The sequence below is a fragment of the Acanthopagrus latus genome, chromosome 16 (genome assembly GCF_904848185.1).
Source record: "Acanthopagrus latus isolate v.2019 chromosome 16, fAcaLat1.1, whole genome shotgun sequence".
In the NCBI taxonomy this organism is placed as follows: domain Eukaryota; kingdom Metazoa; phylum Chordata; class Actinopteri; order Spariformes; family Sparidae; genus Acanthopagrus; species Acanthopagrus latus.
In genome coordinates, this window is record NC_051054.1 from 17718399 (window position 1) to 17735939 (window position 17541).

The 17541-nt window shown below is 39.3% G+C and overlaps 4 protein-coding genes across 8 annotated transcripts in view; 3 read left to right on the plus strand and 1 right to left on the minus strand.

Moving 5' to 3' along the window:
- The window catches only part of syf2 (SYF2 pre-mRNA-splicing factor), a 5531-nt gene extending 3284 nt beyond the window's left edge, over positions 1 to 2247 (plus strand). Inside the window, exons 6-7 of the mRNA XM_037072740.1 lie at positions 51 to 149; positions 1767 to 2247. Of these exons, the coding sequence (XP_036928635.1) occupies positions 51 to 149; positions 1767 to 1932 (265 nt within the window). The 3' untranslated portion in view covers positions 1933 to 2247. The remainder of the gene's footprint in view (positions 1 to 50; positions 150 to 1766) is intronic.
- Positions 2248 to 5065: 2818 nt separating this feature from the next.
- rsrp1 (arginine/serine-rich protein 1) lies at positions 5066 to 8483 on the minus strand. 5 transcript variants are annotated; one of them, XM_037072617.1, is made up of 5 exons: positions 8265 to 8481; positions 7220 to 7772; positions 6920 to 7080; positions 5549 to 5626; positions 5066 to 5435 (listed from the first exon to the last, which is right to left on the minus strand). In XM_037072617.1, exons 2-5 carry the CDS (start codon positions 7749 to 7751, stop codon positions 5286 to 5288), a joined length of 921 nt encoding a protein of 306 aa, XP_036928512.1. In that variant the 5' UTR covers positions 7752 to 7772; positions 8265 to 8481; the 3' UTR covers positions 5066 to 5285. The 5 variants fall into 5 exon arrangements, 2 of the variants coding, with proteins under 2 accessions (XP_036928512.1, XP_036928513.1); XR_005070392.1 differs by having other exon boundaries at positions 5364 to 5435; positions 5549 to 6127; positions 6402 to 7080; positions 8265 to 8482; XR_005070391.1 differs by having other exon boundaries at positions 5364 to 5435; positions 5549 to 6130; positions 6402 to 7080; positions 8265 to 8482.
- An 869-nt stretch (positions 8484 to 9352) lies between these two features.
- On the plus strand, positions 9353 to 11493 carry mgst3b (microsomal glutathione S-transferase 3b). Its single transcript, XM_037072620.1, has 4 exons — positions 9353 to 9578; positions 9724 to 9846; positions 10131 to 10203; positions 11159 to 11493. Exons 1-4 carry the CDS (start codon positions 9453 to 9455, stop codon positions 11257 to 11259), a joined length of 423 nt encoding a protein of 140 aa, XP_036928515.1. The 5' UTR covers positions 9353 to 9452; the 3' UTR covers positions 11260 to 11493.
- Positions 11494 to 13430: 1937 nt separating this feature from the next.
- On the plus strand, positions 13431 to 17353 carry tmem50a (transmembrane protein 50A). The gene is made up of 7 exons (XM_037072619.1): positions 13431 to 13586; positions 14146 to 14251; positions 14667 to 14779; positions 15957 to 16024; positions 16282 to 16374; positions 16986 to 17046; positions 17156 to 17353. The coding sequence occupies exons 2-7, from the start codon at positions 14150 to 14152 to the stop codon at positions 17199 to 17201; spliced, it is 483 nt and encodes a 160-aa protein (XP_036928514.1). The 5' UTR covers positions 13431 to 13586; positions 14146 to 14149; the 3' UTR covers positions 17202 to 17353.
- Positions 17354 to 17541: the final 188 nt, after the last annotated feature.

Below are 17541 nucleotides of genomic sequence, written 5' to 3' on the forward strand. Positions count from 1 at the left end.
CTTGTTATCTGTGGTTATGCATTCATAATTCCTTTGCTGGTGCTTCACAGCGGTGAGGACTTCCACCCCACATCCAATAGCCTGATCCATGGCACCCATGTCCCTACAAAGGAGGGCATTGACCGCATGGTGGAAGATGTTGAGAAACAGTAAGTCACACTCAGAAACATACAGGAGAATACTATACCCTGTCCTGAATGTCCACTGATGTATCTTGCTCTCAGCCCCCCATTAAGTATTAGCCTGATTCACTGGGCTCCACTAAAATAAACTTTATTACTAAAGAACTTTTCTGTGATAATCCACTCTCTGTTGCTGCTGTTATTATGAAGTAACAAGAATCATTTGACCAGACTAACAAGCTAAACATTAATGATGGAAAACTTTGACACAATAATGAACAGTACTCAAGGCACATAAAATGTCCCTTAGTAGAGTTTCCACCCTGTTGTCTAAAAAAAGCAGCAGTGAGCACAGGATTGTTTAGGGTCAGCCATGCAAATTAAGGTACGCTTATGCGATTCAAAAACCCAAACTTTTCCATGTTTCTCAGAAATACAGTCGGTTCAGTCAAACCTTTTCATCAGCACTAGCACACCAGAAACGTAGTGTTCAAATAGGTTTGGTCATATGACACTATCTCAAATTATGTATGGATGAGTGTGTGACCCTTTTTGCCAATTTGAAGTGGGAGGAGTTTTGTGTGAATCAGCGCATGTATGATCTGACTAAATGTGTCAGTCTGTTTGTCTCAAATATAGTGGTACACAAAATACATTTTAAAAAGCTGAAAGCAATGTCTCTTTCTAGAAATCATAACCCAATTAGTCAAGATGATCCCCAGACGTTGTTGTGAGCAGTTTAATGGAGGAACTATTGTTTATCCTCGGATCTACACCAAGCAACCATGTCACTGTATGTGATTAGATCAATGAGTAAATGCACATGTCCTTCTGTGTGGTGATATGGTTTCTGGTTGTATTTTGGTAGAAAGAATAATTCCTACAGGATATTACTCACAAAAAAGTCTGTGGATTATCTTGATTAACCAGATCATGATTTGTGGAAAAAGACATCACTGTTGAGGTTTTTTTGTTTGTTTTTTTAAGTGCCATCTGGTACCATTACAATGGAGAGAAGGCTGATATCTTTATAGTCAATATCTCAAAAAAAAAAAAAAAACCCAAAAGAGTGTGAATTAATACATAGTCCCCCAGGAAAGAGGAAGAATGTGTATTTTTGATTTTAGGCTTAACTGTCCCTCTAAGCAGAATATTTCTCAGGGTCCTGGTCAGACAGTGGCAATGACTGTGCCAATGACCATATGTCATATAAATAGTCCATACTGTATTTGTGGGACTGGATAAATGGTCAGCAAAGCTTTATAAGTTTTTCAGTAAGTTTTTGTCTGTGCTGATGTCCCTCGCACCTGTGATTTCCCTGGTCTTTCCCTGAGCTGTTCTATATTTAAAACAGTCTAAGACTTGTGTTAGAGATGCAACTGTGGGGCATTAGACAAGGATTCAGCTGCCAGGGTATGACGCACAACAATGCTTTGAAGACACACACTGAATCAAAGACTGGGAGCTCACAAATTGACAGTATTTTCCTCAGAGTATGTATGTCTGTGTTGGGTTTTCCATTGCACACAGCCCCCCATCCCAAATTATTGCCTGTAGCCAATTATTGTTATTGGATATGCCATGGATAGAGGCCATACTGGTTTATGAAATCCTCCCTAAGCTGCTTTTATTTGCGATTGTCAGGATCGAGAAGCGGGCCAAGTACAGCAGACGCAGGGCCTACAATGACGACGCAGACATCGACTACATTAACGAGAGGAATGCCAAGTTCAACAAGAAGGCGGAACGTTTCTATGGAAAATACACAGCAGAGATCAAACAAAACTTGGAGAGAGGAACAGCAGTCTAGTGGATCCAGTCATCTCAGCGGACATGTCGCTGTTTGAGCTTTTTGTCTTCATTGAGGAGTCTTGGATGCATCTTTTTCTTTTCAGGACTTGCTGCATACCAAGTGTGTTAGCATACTGAAATGGGCTTCTGAATTAAAAAGGCAGTGTTTTGTTTTGTTTTGTTTTTTTTTTTCATATATCATGCTGATGTTTGAAAGATAATTACATATTCTGTAAAATATGTAATGTGTAGTGTTCTTTGTACAGTATTAGATGTTAAAACAACAGTTATAATTCTTCTTATTCTTTATTTTTAAATAAACCACTTACAATTATCCAGTTATCTTGCACGCTTGTTGGTTTCTCTGTTGGTTTACTGCGTGTGGTCTCATGACGGAGGCGTTGTGAGCGTGAGAATGAGCCACCATTAAAACCATCAAGCCCTCGGGGCATGTCTAGCAGGAGATGCCAGCCAAAAGAATGTTTGAGTGTAGGTGCACACAAGAGATAAGGACCAACAATTGAGCAATTGAATTTATTTATTATCATCACCGGCATCTCACTTTAACCAATTAGCCCCAGGGCTGCGACACAAGCAGGAGAGCCTTGTGACTGGAGAAGATGTGAAAATGAGTTCCCATGTCTCTTGTTACTGAGCTCCTGCTTCTGTTATCATAGCGGTGTTGCTCCCTCAACTAGGCATTGTTTTGTGTTGGCAAAGGCTGACCAACACTGAGCTGAATCAAAGTTTATTACTATATTCTGTTGTACTGGTGAGCCACGCAGACTTAATTTTAGGGGAAGTACTCTATATATAGATAGTGTGCAGAGATAAGTTGTTTGTGTCTTGCTGATGAATGGTAGGGGAGGTCTTTGATAGCTGACTCCGGGTGGATTAAGTGCTCGGGTTTATGATTGCGATATTTTTGTAGTCTTATCTGATTAGCTTGAGGTTATTGACTGGGAACAACATGCCATGAATCCACTGTGACACCTCTGATTCTTTCAAGGCCAACTGCCAGTTAACGACTTCCCTGTGAAGCAAAACAGGTTAAATTTCAGCCTAGTCTAGAAGAAAATTAAAGGATAAATTAAAATGAATGTCAGTAGTCGAGTTTTTCCATAGAAACTATAAGCCTGAAAGTGACTGACTGATGACAACTCTTTAAAAATGCCTGCCTGTTGTCTATGCTTTGTAACTGTGCATATTATTCAAGTGAACAGTACCTTCTCCGTGCTGTAATATCTCTCTTGATCTAACCTCACTGCATTAGGTATTTTAATGTTTTATCTTCTAACATGGTAATTAATCAGGATTACAGGTCAATTTACAGCCAGAGACATGCTGTCTGCCAGTCAGACATGTTCGGAACTGTGATGTTAGCTTTCTTTATTACAACAGATTGCAGCATATGTCTTAATATCAGCCTGAGAAGTCTCCAGGGCGGACTGAAATTTATCACCTCAACAGATAGTCATCTCACCCAATAGAAGTAACCATCTGGGAAGAATTCAGCAGTAGTCTTAACATACACCAAGAGCCTGGGAAGATGAAAACACACCAGCTTTAGGGTAAGAAGCACAGCCGCCACAACAGCAGGATACATCAAGGTACTCAAGAAGGGGCATGTTTAAATCCTGTGGAAGCAGACAGCCGATGGTGATGGATGGTTGGTGATAGTCTGAGTTCAATTGGCAAAAAAGAGCTGTTTGTGTTGCTGTGAATCCAAGATAATAACTGATAGAATATTACAGGTGTTTGACACAGAAGACACAAAGCGGGAGTGTTAATAAACCCATTTACGTGGCCCTACTCCATTCAGGTGTCTCAATAAACACAGTTATGCACTAACCAGGAACTTGAAGCTAAAGGAAATTCAGCCATTTTTTTGTTTTGTTTTGTTTTCATTTTACACCAGTTCTTTCTCTGCAATTCGATGTCAAAATTCCCTTCATGAAATGGCTGAAACGCATGCCGAGAGAACTACAAAAAATGAAGAACAGTGTGGCTCCGCTTTGGAATTGTAATTGACAACTATGTTTTTAAAAACACCTCTGAACTGCAATCCAGCAGTATTGCATCTACTTTTGGAACACCTTCATCAACTGACTGGGTTATCTAAGTGAATTTCTTTTTTTTTGTTTATCACTGTAACCACATTAAAGTCACCAAGCAGATGTTGGAGGTGATTATGAGGTCTGAAACCAGCCAACCTGTCGTAAAAATCTCCCAAAAGAAATATTACCCATGAACAGACATTAAGTCATATAATACTGACACCTTGTGGTCATTCTAAGAACTTGCATGACTTGTAATAATTTTTCATGTTGACTTAATCATCCATGTACTTATCAGATGCAACATCCTGGAAAGAACACATACTGCACTACAGACTTATTCAATTGACAGGCCTTCAATCAATTCGCTAGTAGGCTAATTAGCCCATACATTGGTTATGTCTGTTGGTGAGCATGAAAACCCTCCAAAGTGATTATGAAATTTTAACTCAGGCTAGTAAAACAGAGGGCATCTCCAAAATCAAAGTGACAGCCTTCTTTTAACATTAACATTGTGCTTTTTTTCCCCCAGTGCTTTTATATTAATATTTATTACATATTTTGACTCTGAGCTTCACAGGTCAGACATGCAAACATCTGGCTGTTGGTCATGACCTTTAAACAGAAAATTATCTTTTACAGTGCAGTATTTGTTACCCTTTTTTTCACTACTGCGGCTACTTACTCATCACCAGTGTTGTTTGCCCTCCAAATAGAGATATTGCATCACAAAATGTGAGCTTTTGATTGACACTACCATACACCACAATAAATGTTTTACTTCAGTAATGAGTATGAAGTTAGCATTTCCCACGCAATCTGTTACAGATGTGTATTTATTCTCTATTGTTTGTGTTCGCTATATTACACCATTTGGTTGCACTAGGAAGTACTAAGGTGAATTCATGTAGGAATATTTACCTTGATATTTCAAGTCATATCTTTCTCTAGGTGGGTAATTACTGGAAGCTCTGAAACCCTAGAATTTGATAAACTCCCAATCAAAGCTTTTTCCTGAACACCTTTTCAGGGCCCAGTATGGACTCACTGAGTGCATCAGTAATTATGAGACTAGTTACAAAAACAGAGAAACAATCACTTTTTATTAAATAAATATCTTTATTGAACCAATGACCAGCACCATACAAAGGGAAAAAAAGAATCCCACCTGAACGAATTCTCCACTTTCGTGTCACTTAAAACTCTTTAACATCTGAAAGAAAATATTGGCCATGAAAAAAAAAGGACTTGATATGTACAAAATATTTACAGTATTAACAGCGTCCATGTATTCTGCCACACACACACACACACACTATAATATGGTGAGTGTGCGTTTGCGCGAGTTCTGGCCTGTTCTGACTGGAACCCAGTGGCCATAGGGCTTCCTGCTTTCATAGATGTCCACTCTTGGTGTTACCTTAGCAGAAGATGGAGCAGCTACCGTTGGTTTGGCCACAGAATTCTGATGGGACAAGATTAGGAGAGAAAAACAGATGTTAGAGCACATCAACATATGTTCAGGTTAATGTAAAGCAGTGTTTGAGGGAAAAAGAATATTAAATTCAAGCCCCTTACATTGATGCTGAAAGAAATTATTTTTCTTGTTGGTGACATCGTTGGGCTGGGCATATCATCAGGCTCCACCTCATCGCTCTGTTTCAAAAAGACAACAATATCAGACAGTTAGAGATGTTCATCACACTTTTCATAAAAGGTGAGCTTTGACAGTTTGTGAAGTTCATAGATGGTATATAGCTTCCATTGCTAATATATATAAATCAGTAAATAGAGTACTTCTACTGCATGAGTAAATGTTAAAAGTATAAGCTTCAACAAACTGCAGCACACCCCCCCTCCTCCCCACACACTACTGTCAAAGGCTAGGCTCCCTTATATGAGTGCTTCAAGAACAGACCTTGAAAGAGATTTAAAAAAAAAAACTAAAGCCAACAAAATGAAGTAAAAAGGATGTCTTCTCTGTCTAAAGTGGCAGAATGATGGTGACGTAGGTTTCCCAGCCCCTCAGCACACCGCCCGTGTACCAACTTATCTTTGGCAAAAGGAGAGGAGTTCTTCATCTGTTTTTAGCTCTCGACAGGAATAGTCACTACAACGCAGTCCACACGCCTGCGCTCCATCAGCGAGTGGCAGACTCTGCTAAATAACAACGACCCATTTCAACTGCAAGCATAAATACATTTGTCATGTAAAAATTCTATAAATCTATATGAATTGTCGAATTGTTGTAGTCACTACAATAGAACTTCTGAATGGCTTGATCAATGTGTGATATTAGCATTTGTATGAACTATGTGCATCATGTCTAAATGCAAGTCATCTATGCATGTGTGTTTTTACTTGCAATACTGGTTGATAAACTAAACATTGTCAATATTACAAGAGTTAGCAATTAAATTTCAGCGCATACACATATTGTCGTCACCCAAGTCACATGACAGCCCTTTAATCCCAGGTGCCGATGAGTGAAGAAGACCACTGTCATGTTATCTATGAAGACAGGAATAAATACAGAGAGTATGTGTCTTCCCTCAGGGATCCAAAGGTTAACACAAGACAGGAGATTCAACACAACACAGACCTCAGGCACAAAAATAGACATTGCTTGATATAGTGTATATGTTGACACTTAAAATAAAATAGTGTCACAACTGGGATCAAATTGTATATAAAATAATGTTCTTCCTGTACAGCAAAAGATGTAAAATACCATTACCCATGTGTTGAAAAAGAATATATAATCTGTGCATAACTATGTAAAGGTGCTATGGAAACTATTTTAGCCATCCCTAACATGCGCAACACCTCTTGGCTTGTCTTCACATCTAGTCCAAGATAAATGGCCTGTATTTTGAATTCCTGTCAAAGTCTTATCTTAAGTGTGCATTGTGTCCAGTGTGAAGCTGAAAGCCACTCCCAAACACCCACCTTTGATGGAGTCCTTTCATCAGGGTCATGTCTCACCCATGTATCTGGTGACCTCTGTCTGGACTCCACTGACTGCTCTGACAGGATCGGTTTCACACTCTCCAGGAGTCCCAGCTTCTCTGCTCCTTGGATCTTCACAGCGTTGAGGAATTCCATCTTATCTGGGGAACACAACCAAGATTTGTGAGAATATTTAACATTTGCAGTAAAACGTTTCACTCAACTTCAAAGTCTGCCTCCCTTGGCAATAAATATAAAGACATTAAATACCATTCCCTTATTTTTTCCTAATCAACTTACCATCTAAACTCAAACTGACAGAGTGTGTCGATGCTCTGGACTTCGAGCGGCTCCTGTTGGCTCTGGATGAGGAACGGGACGACCTGTATCTTAAACGGCTCACATCTCTCCTGTGCCTGGTTTGGCGACTGGAGGACCTGGAGCGTGACCTGTACTGTCTGCGACGTGAGTATCGGTCTGGCGAGGCTGACCGGCTCAAAGAGCGGGAGTGGGCTCTGTAGCGGCCACGGCCATATCTGGGATGGTTGTCACAGCGACAGCGGGAGGACCGCCTGTGGCATCGGGGGTGAGAGCGGGACCTTGAGCGAGAGGAGGACCTGCTGCAGGAAGATGATGAAGACCTGTAACGTCTCCTGTAGCTGCCACGTCCTCGGTGGCGACTGGAACCAGAGGACCGGCTGTTTACACCGGGGCTTCTAGAACGGGAGTGGGACCGGGATGAGGAAGAGCTCTCCTTATCAAAGATTACGTTGATGCCATCACTCTGGCGGGCTTTGGCCATTTCAGAGTGTGAATCCTTCACCTTGGCCATTGCCTTGTTTTCTGCTAAAAGCTGAAATGAGACAAACAAAAGTCTGCATGAGTACTTCAGAGAATAGCTTTATACAGTTGCCAATAATCCCTAAATCTAAATTAACGGACCCCTTGCAGTCAAATTAGCAATAAAGTGCGTCATAGGTGCTTTTAAACAGATGCCTTGATGATATGCGCCATTGTTTGTGTCTGTGTGTAAGCCTGTTGCATAACACTTTTCTCAGTGCTGCCCCTAGCGAGCAAAGCCACGTCATTGCAACAGCTGTCTGGAAAGGACTGGAAATTTCCACGGTGACGCAAGCTAACTAGCTTGAGCTAACGCTTTGTAGCAACGACAGACTTAATATCCAATTCCTTCGCCTATGTTTATGAGCAGTGTTGACATAATTATAACATTTACATGAACAACGCATCAGTATTTACAACTAATGATCAACAGAAAAACAGTCGTTTGGCTACGTGTTAAAAATATACTGACAAACACTCTTGTAGTCGTGGTCGATGAACTTACCAGCTCAATTGTAGCTTGAAACCTTTGTTCTGATAACGTCGATGAAAACGATGTAGAGTCTGGTCGAAAAACGTTATTTCGAAATGATAGTTTAGAAATAGTAACCAAAAACACTCTAATTTCTTGGTTTGAAGTAAAATCTTTACGAAACTGCAGGAGCTTCTTTCTCGAAGTTGAGCGTTCAGCCGTCGTCACTCCAACGAATCCGTAAATGGTGGACGGGCTGGTTTTGTGTCGTTTCTGGGACGTTCCAGTCACGTGCTCCACTGAACGATTTGATTCTTTTGAATGACTCACTGTCCGAATGGCTCTGTTCGGTACAAATGAGAGGAGTCGATTCGGCCTGGACGAGAACTTTTACTTTTATTTAAACTTCCACGATTCTCCAAAGTGACATTGCCGCATGTGCCAATGTCTAATAATGCGTGGAGCTGGATTTGGGAATAAACAAAGCCGATTCAACATCAAGTCGTTGACATTTTGTCGAAGCTGTTCAAAAGAATCATTAATTTAGTCCAATTGGCAAACCAGCAGAAAACGAACTGTTTGGATCCACGACGCCAAAAAATAGTGGCAGTATTTGTAAATAAATAAATACCTGTTGTGTCTTCACGTCTGTTTTAAATGCATATTTTGCGACATCAAACTCCACCCTGCTGTCTGATTGCATGTAACAAGAACATACACATGTCAAATTTTCATGGATGTATTTTTTTAAAGATAGAGTGCCCTACATGTGTGACTAGATGCGGACAGAGTGAGATAATCTAGGCACAAACTGCGTTTTAAGAATCCAGTTATTATGATCGAATGCAAACCAGCTTTATGACAGATGAGATGCATTTTAGAGAGCCTCCTTCAAGGAGTCTGTTAAGAGAAACGCTTTCAGAATCTCGTTGTTTTTAGTGTAAAAAAAATCTAATGAAAGAGAAAAAAAACAATGATCTCTCGATGATGATTCTCACTCTTATTGAGGGTTTAAGGAGCGGGAACTGAAAGCAGAAAGTGGACTGAAGTTGGTGGCGTTTCCCTTTAAATATAACCTCGCCTGGCACGTAATCTCGCGATCTCTTATGCAACGTCGAATCTGTTTACCTTGTTGCTTCCTGCCTTTCCACTTGGCTATAAAGTCGCGCACCGTGTCGCCTGCACGCTGTCCTTTGGTAACCTGCGACACACTGAGCAGAGATGGACATCCTGACTGTACTGCCGTCCAACTTTGGATATGTCATATTCACTTACCTATACAGCTGGATAATGCTGGGGTATTTAGCAGTCAAGGTTGGGGGTGCCAGGAAGAAGTACGATGTTAAGGTAACGTCCGTTGAAATGAGTGGAAATATTGGACAAGACGTTTGAGTGAAGTTAACACTGGACGCTCGTAGCTGTTTAGAATGCATATTTCATTCAGTGTCTCTGGCGAATTCAACCTACATTTGAACTCTCTTTTACTCGACAGTATCCCACCATGTACAGTGACAAGGAGCAGGTATTCAACTGTATCCAGAGAGCACATCAGAACACCCTCGAGGTGTACCCTCAGTGGCTGGTTTTCCAGACCATTGCAGCTCTTGTCTACCCGGTATGTATCATTTGTACACTCTTAATCATATACAGCCAGGGACTAGTTTGTGTGCTTTTTCTATAAGCCTTCATCGTACAAACTGAGCTTAGAAATCTTTGCCACACATAGTGTCTGACGTGTGGGTGGGGCAAGCAATCCTGGTGATCTTTGCCATAGACCCTGCAGATAACGGAATCCCGCTCCTCTGTGTCACAGTGATTCAGCATATTTTCATCAAACTGTGTTTCTCCAATGTTTCCCAGCTATCGGCTAATTCTCTCTGTTTTTGTTCATAATTCCAGTTATCAGCATCTGTGCTGGGGGCTATTTGGGTCACCAGCAGGTTTTCCTATGCCTGGGGCTACTACACAGGAGGTAAGAATGACATTATACGATGTAATGGAGAGCAAAAACAACTTTACTCAGTGATACCGCTCCTTTTCTCACTCCATAAAAGAATAAAGAATAAGAATAAAGAAAGCATTTAAGCTGACATGATAAAGTTTTACATACAGACCACCAAATGGTGATTACAATATGATAATATATGGGTCATGTACATATACTACACATAAATGTAAGGGCCCTTAAGGAATAACACAACAAGTATGATTATTTATGATTTCATTGTAATGAATAAGATCATAGGTCTGCACGTCCAGTAATTAGGTAGGTCACATTACTGCAGTACCAACCAGTGTGACTTGATCCAACCAGCCTTGTCAGACTCTAAATAAATCATCTCAAAATTGCACAAAATGATAATAATGCTCTAATATTATATTGTCACATCAGTTGTAAAGGCTGCAGTCCAGGTGTCAACGAGGTGACAGTCTGGTGCAGCCATGTCCAAACTATTCCACAAAGGGCCGATGTGGCTGCAGGTTTTCTTTTCAACCAAGCAGCAGCAACAGCAGACCTGACTCATTTAATCAACTGATCTCAGTCTTCATAAGTTGATTGGTCTGTGACTGTGTGCTCTTGACTGGTTGGAACATAAACCTGCAGCCACATCGGCCCTTTGTGGAATAGTTTGGACATGCCTGGTCCAGTGACTGCCCCAGCACTTTTATTGCTCCTCACCCTATTTTGTTGAATCATTTACAGGAGATAGCATATAAGCCCAAGTTAATGACAGTGATGAAAGTCATTCATCTCTGACATTTAAATTATGGCAATTGTTTAGCTGAGGTGGTCTCAGAGCAAGTAATGAATTTGATTTAATGTATTAATTGTACAATATAAGGTGCTAAGAATATCAAAATCAGACCAAAACTGAAAGTTTTATTGCTGAAAGTTTGTCTCCTGCCTGGTCTATGTTTTGTTCCAGATCCAGCCAAGAGGATGAATGGCGCCTACGGCTACATTGGATACTTCGGTGTCATCATTCTCTCCATTTGTGTCGCCTTGCAACTGCTTGGAGTCTTTTAAGACGACTGTCATCTTGTCTACTCATTTATAATGGCTTGGAGATCATTTTCAAGTGTATCAACTCTAAAAAAAAAAGCTGAACAATTCTACAAATGTTGTTGTGTAATTATGATGCAAACATATTTTTATGGACCACTAACTTGATATCTTTATATTCCAATATTGTTAGGAATTGCTTAACCATATAATCATTAACAATAAAGTAAATGCTGACTGATGCTACAGCACCAAATATTTGCCCAGCAGTACTCTGTTTAGTGTTGCAGGAATATCCGTCTGTGAATAATCAAAGGGTCAGCAGCAGGCATGACAGCCACATGTGACTCACACATGATGTATCAGGAGCAAATCCCCCATCAGAGCACACCGCAAATGGCTTGAAGAAGATCTACTAGTCATTGTAACAAAATAATAATACATATCAGACATATGTTTTGTTGATTGTGCCTAGGAAGTTGTTTCCTCTGAGATAACAAAAGCTTTTCTCCTGTTATTTAATGGACAGCATAATTAAACATTTATTTAACTGCTTGGCACCTGCATTACTAAACCAACACAGTCAAATGCAGATAGGCCTATATTCATGAAAACACACATGCATCCATTATGTAATAAACCTTCTCTCATATTTACAGTGCCTATAAAAAAGTATTCACCCCCCCAAATTGCTTTCCCATTTTGCTGCTTTTTAGAAATGGAATCATGGTTAACATATAGATGATACACAAAACAAAAAAAATACAAAAGAAATTATTTAATGTCAAAGTGAATAGGACTTTTTACAAAGTAGTGTGAATTAATTAAAAATTAATAATGTAATAAGTGATTGCATAAGTATTTACCTCCTCTAAATTAACTTAGCTAATTCAACAGAGGACCAGCCAGCTGGTGCTGGTAGTCTCACACTTTGTAAATTCAAGATCACCTGAGTGGTGTGAATGTGTCTCAAGTGATCATAGTATAAAGACATCCATGTCTGAAGGTCCAATCAATGGTTAATCAGTATTTCCTGTCTATGATTACACCAGGAAGACAAAAGAAACTCCAAGCAATTATGTGAAAAGGCTATTATCATAAATCAGGGAATGAATACAAAAGCATTTCCAAGTCGAACACTGCACCACAAACACATCATTCCCACCATGAGGCAGGCCCTGAAAGGCTTGTAAAGGTAAGGGGTAAAATGAATGCAGCCAAATATAAGGAAATCCTGGAGGACAACCTGATTAAGTCTACAAGAGTAGTGTGACTTGGAAGAAGATTTTTTTTTCCCCCAGCAAGACAATTATCATAAGCATATGAGGAAAGCTACACAGAAAGGTCTTAAAGACAGCAATGTGAATGTGCTGGAGTGGCTAAGTCAAAGACCTCAGTCCAATAGAGAGTTAAAAACATTACTGTAGAACTCTGATTTCACCACGACATTACTGTTTTTTTGTTTGTTTTTTGTAAATTATTTGTTTTGTGTATTTTTTGTATATTGACCATGATTCCATTTATAAAAGCAATATAACCGAAAGAAAACCCCTTACGAGTAAGCGGAAAGAAAACGAAACGAAACGAAACAATCAAGGGGATGAGTTACTTTTATAGGCACTGTATGTATATTATAATATCATGTATGTCTACTAAACATATTTATGGGTTCATATATGAGCGTTGATATGTGTTAGCTAAGTAGGCTTCTCGTGTATTATTTTCATGATCGAGTCCAGAGTCCAGTCTTTCAACCTGCAATAGCCTCAAAAGTAAACGTGCAACTATTGTAAACTGGCTCTATAAAAGAATCCATTGTGCTACCTTAAGGAAATAGTACTAAGCTCGTACTTCCAATGTATCGAGCCCTAAATAGCGCTTGTATACGGAAATGTATGCATTTTCTCTGGGAATGATGAAGGCAAGAGCAATACAGTACACTATATATAGCTTGATGGGTGATTGTAAGATAAGTATCACATATATTCAGTATTTTACACTATACTACACCGAACCATGTGTCATATAGTATGGTATCATGTGAACTATGTTGCACTATGTTTATTTATATTCAATCTCTTTTAGTATGAACTTGTTACGAGGTGGACCTGCCCACATCAATACGCATACTTATACATCACATACTTTACCTTATTTTGAGTGGGTTGTGTGCTTGTAATGTTGAACAATTTCCTATTTTGTCCAGAACACCTGAAGGTAACATTATCAACGGCGTCAGAGGTTCCCTCATCAAACGGGTGTGGATCAACTGCGCATGTGCGTGATCGAGCTCTGTAGAAAGCTAAGTCGGATTTATCCAGGGGGTCCATATCAAAAACCAAAAATAAAAGGTAAGAACTGCTTTGAAAATGATATTACATTGCACCAATGCTGCCAGGGAGGGTGTTACCGCCTGGTACGGCCGTTGTCGTCAGAGTTTTTCTGATATTTTAGCGACTTCGGTGCTAGCAGAAAGCTTCAAGGAAATGTTTGCTAGTGCCAAAGCAATGAACAAAAGAATCCGACGACACTACCGTGTTTTTTTGATATTCTCTTTGAATATACTCTATATTGTAACAGCTGTAAAGGTGACACATAGATAGAATTGTTGTGGAATAGTTGTTAACTAGCTTTAGCGTAACAAAAAAAATCCGGAGTTGGTGATTGTAGGAGCTGGGTGTAAAAGCTTTGGAGTTGAGCATCATACTTCCTACAGTACTTAAAACGACTGCGCACAAACATTTAGCTTACACTGTATGTTAAAGTTCTGACATCAGCTTGTGGACTATTAGAATTTGGCTTTTAATTATGATGATCATCTGTGTTGTCGAGATGACTGAGTATTTCTCTGAAGGTGTTGATGTTGTGATCACTTTAACGCCTTGTTGGACCTAACGCCCTTTTTCCCAGAGTCATGTCTGGTTTTCTGGACGGAATCCGGTGCGGAGACTGCGAGTGCAATGTGGACTGGGGAGAGAGGAGAAACACCATCGCATCTATAGCTGCTGGAGTTCTGGTATTTGACAGATTTTTCTCAGTTTAAGACAAAGCGACTGACGAGAAATGTTGCCTTGTTTATAATTACATGTTCATATTGTAAAATATTATGTGAATATGTTATACGAGTATATTCTATTTCTTACCTCTTTATTATATTATTTGTTTTTTTTTTGTTTACTCTTGTTATTGTTTATTGTATTAGTGTCCTTTGGCTGCTGTGACTAAGAAATTTCTCCTTTGTTGGACAACTAAGTGAATTCTGATTCTGATGACTCCGCTCTGTGTTCCTCGCCTTTAGTTACAAATGATTTGTGTATGCATAGCTGAGGATTCCTTTAAAAGACTGGGATTCCAGTTTATTACACACTTGGATGGCATGTTGATACTTGTCATCAAAGCCCTCAGGCTAACCGTGGTTCTTGTTCTTGCAGTTCTTCACTGGTTGGTGGATCATCATCGATGCAGCAGTGAAGTATCCAGCGGAGGAGGAATTTCATCATGCCTTTCACACCTGTGGAGTCATCGCCACAGTGGCCTTTCTCATGTAAGACACACTTTGCAGACTGTCTCTGTCACAGGAAATGTCAGATTCTTCATCACAGGGTTTGGTTGTTTGTTGTTGCTTAATCCTAAACCCCCATCTTCAGGTCTTTTCTCAGCATATGGAGTTTCTCATTTGTCATGAATTTCAAACGGTTGTTGTCATGTGACTTAAGCATAGGGTCTTAGTCATGTGATAACCAGTGGTTGTCTTATCGGGAAGGTGGTGTGGTGTTGTTACCCCCGCTAGTGCTCGGTGATGGTCTCCGGTGTCAGATGTGGGCAGCATCTTTCACTGGATGTCCACTGACTCCTGATTGATGACTCAGTGTGGGTAATCAATGCCGTGAACAATTTTAGATTGGTGTTTACAGACAGTTGCTATCACGTGAATGAAATTTTATATTTAGGTCACATGGTAACAACTCAACCATCTCCATGACATCTTTGCAACACCATCTGCTAAGTAGGGCCATGACTTGGGGCTAAAAGCTTCTGATACACCAAGTAATTGGACCATGTTATGGCAAATTCTTTGTCATTTTGCTATTTATGAGCTTGTTTGATCCTTCAGTTTTAGTTAATGTAAAACCTTTATTCAAACTGTCTGCAGGTCCTTTCTCAAAATGTCTTACATTTAATTAATAAGAAATATTAAGTATTTATAAGTCATTAAATAGTTTTAAAATCATTTTATGACGGCATATTTGCCACAAACAATTTATGGAATTTAAGTTGTCCTTCTTATATTCAATAAACTCCATGTTTCCGATGTTACAAATTATATGACCTACCACTAAACCTAATACTGTCTTTTAATTCTTACTTCTGCATACCTGTTGGCAAAATGAAGTTGAACCTAACTGATTCCAATAACTATATTCCCACATAATACTTACCTTTTTATATTTACCTGCAATGCTTGAAAAATAGATGATTATTGGTCTGAAAAGCAGCCTTACATTTGATTTAGAAACTTCGTAAAAAGGTCTTAAGACACATTACATTTAAGTTACTGTTACCTCATGACACCATGTGTAATTCTTTCAGTCTAAGGGACATGCATACTTGCATCTTATTCTTAACATGGCATCTGTGAACATGAGCAATTAGGTAAATGTAACCTACTAAGGAGCTTCTGATTTATTTGTAATCATATTTATATCATTTGACTCGTCTAGGATAAATGCTGTTTCAAACGGCCAAGTGAGAGGAGACAGCTACAGTGAAGGCTGCATGGGACAGACAGGTGTGTATAGCAGGATATGATGATCTACTCTATTTTCTGAATATATCTCCCTACAAACACTCAATTTTCTTCATTTATCATTTACAATGATGTCAAATCGACCAGCTATTTTATAACCCTCACCCCTCTCCATAGTACTTGTGACCTATTTGCAAACAGTTTATTTTATTACTATTGCAACATGCATGCAGTAAACACAAACCCTAAAAAGAAGTGCAGTCATTCAATGACCCACCCTGTCTTATCTCTGTTTGCAGGCGCTAGAGTATGGCTCTTCATTGGCTTCATGCTGGCCTTTGGCTCCCTCATCGCCTCCATGTGGATTCTGTTTGGAGGGTTCGTTGTGGCTCGTAAGTCCTGTTTGTCAGCTTGTACAGACTGTTAAGTGAGCAGTTTTGAGGCGTGACCCTTAGAGGCATGTTACAATATGTAGCAACTCTGAAGTGTGTTCTGAAAATTGTATTGTAGAGAGGCCAGTATGATGCAGTTACTTATTATAAATGTTACAACCTTGCTCATAAGAGACAGAGAAGCAATATCAAACCATATGTTTTGTGAGAGTAAAGTTATTTACAGGAAGACAAGAACTATTAAAAATGAAAATAGGTGAGGCCAACTACAAAGGAAAAAGGTTAGTGGATGCTGTTTAAATCAAATAAATGACTATAATCAAAAGAGGACTGTTAAAGAGATTTTTGCACCTTTTTAAAGCTAAGTCTTGCCCAGTTCCTGGGTAGTTAAACTGGTGTCTCAATACTAGTTCACAAGTAATCAACATAGCAGTATCTTCAGTCCTAACATTAAATATGAATAGACATTAGCAGTACTGGAATTTACTAACTTTGATATGATACAAAATCATTGATATACAATACAAAATCACTGGCATACAATACAAAATCACTGGCATACAATACAAAATTTAAACACCATTGAGGGTATAATCTTTTCTCGTTTGCAGATAAGGCTGTCGTGTATCCTGGTATTGCCATTTTCTTCCAAAATGCATTCATTTTCTTTGGGTAAGCTAATTTTCCTCAGTGGCATCTTACTTCAAACCAATGCTAAAACTTCAGTGCAGATATTTTGTGGAACTATTTTTCTTATGCTGTCTTCTTGTCTTCTGTTCAGGGGGTTGGTCTTCAAGTTTGGACGCACAGAGGATCTGTGGCAGTGATGGACTCCTGTGTGTCTTTATGTCCACTGTTTATACACTCTGCTTTCTATATTGTGTGACACAATATGCTTTAGTGGTTATTCACTTTGTATATCAACTTTTTTAGCTTTCCAATTAACATATTTAATTTATATCATGTGCTGTATAATGGCTAAATCATAACTAAGCACAAATTTTCAGATTCCTTGAAAGTTGAATATTTTCAAGTGTGGCACATCCTTAAATGTGTCTGTTTGCACTCAGACTGTGTAGCCATGTTGTTAAAATGGTTTACAACTGTATAAAAAAACAAACAAACTGTATTTTGGGAGCTTAACTGTCAGCTGTCTCTTAGGTATCA

Coding starts and splice junctions, on each gene's coding strand:
- tmem50a (XM_037072619.1), top strand. CDS start 14,150: ATGTCTGGTTTTCTGGACGGAATCCGGTGCGGAGACTGCGAGTGCAAT. Junction 16,025..16,281: donor AGGCTGCATGGGACAGACAG/GTGTGTATAGCA, acceptor CTCTGTTTGCAG/GCGCTAGAGTATGGCTCTTC. Junction 16,375..16,985: donor TGGAGGGTTCGTTGTGGCTC/GTAAGTCCTGTT, acceptor TCTCGTTTGCAG/ATAAGGCTGTCGTGTATCCT.
- mgst3b (XM_037072620.1), top strand. CDS start 9,453: ATGGACATCCTGACTGTACTGCCGTCCAACTTTGGATATGTCATATTC. Junction 9,579..9,723: donor GGAAGAAGTACGATGTTAAG/GTAACGTCCGTT, acceptor TTTACTCGACAG/TATCCCACCATGTACAGTGA. Junction 9,847..10,130: donor TTGCAGCTCTTGTCTACCCG/GTATGTATCATT, acceptor TCATAATTCCAG/TTATCAGCATCTGTGCTGGG.
- rsrp1 (XM_037072617.1), bottom strand. CDS start 7,751: ATGGCCAAGGTGAAGGATTCACACTCTGAAATGGCCAAAGCCCGCCAG. Junction 7,081..7,219: donor TGTCAGTTTGAGTTTAGATG/GTAAGTTGATTA, acceptor TGTGTTCCCCAG/ATAAGATGGAATTCCTCAAC. Junction 5,627..6,919: donor ATGAAAGGACTCCATCAAAG/GTGGGTGTTTGG, acceptor TTTTTGAAACAG/AGCGATGAGGTGGAGCCTGA.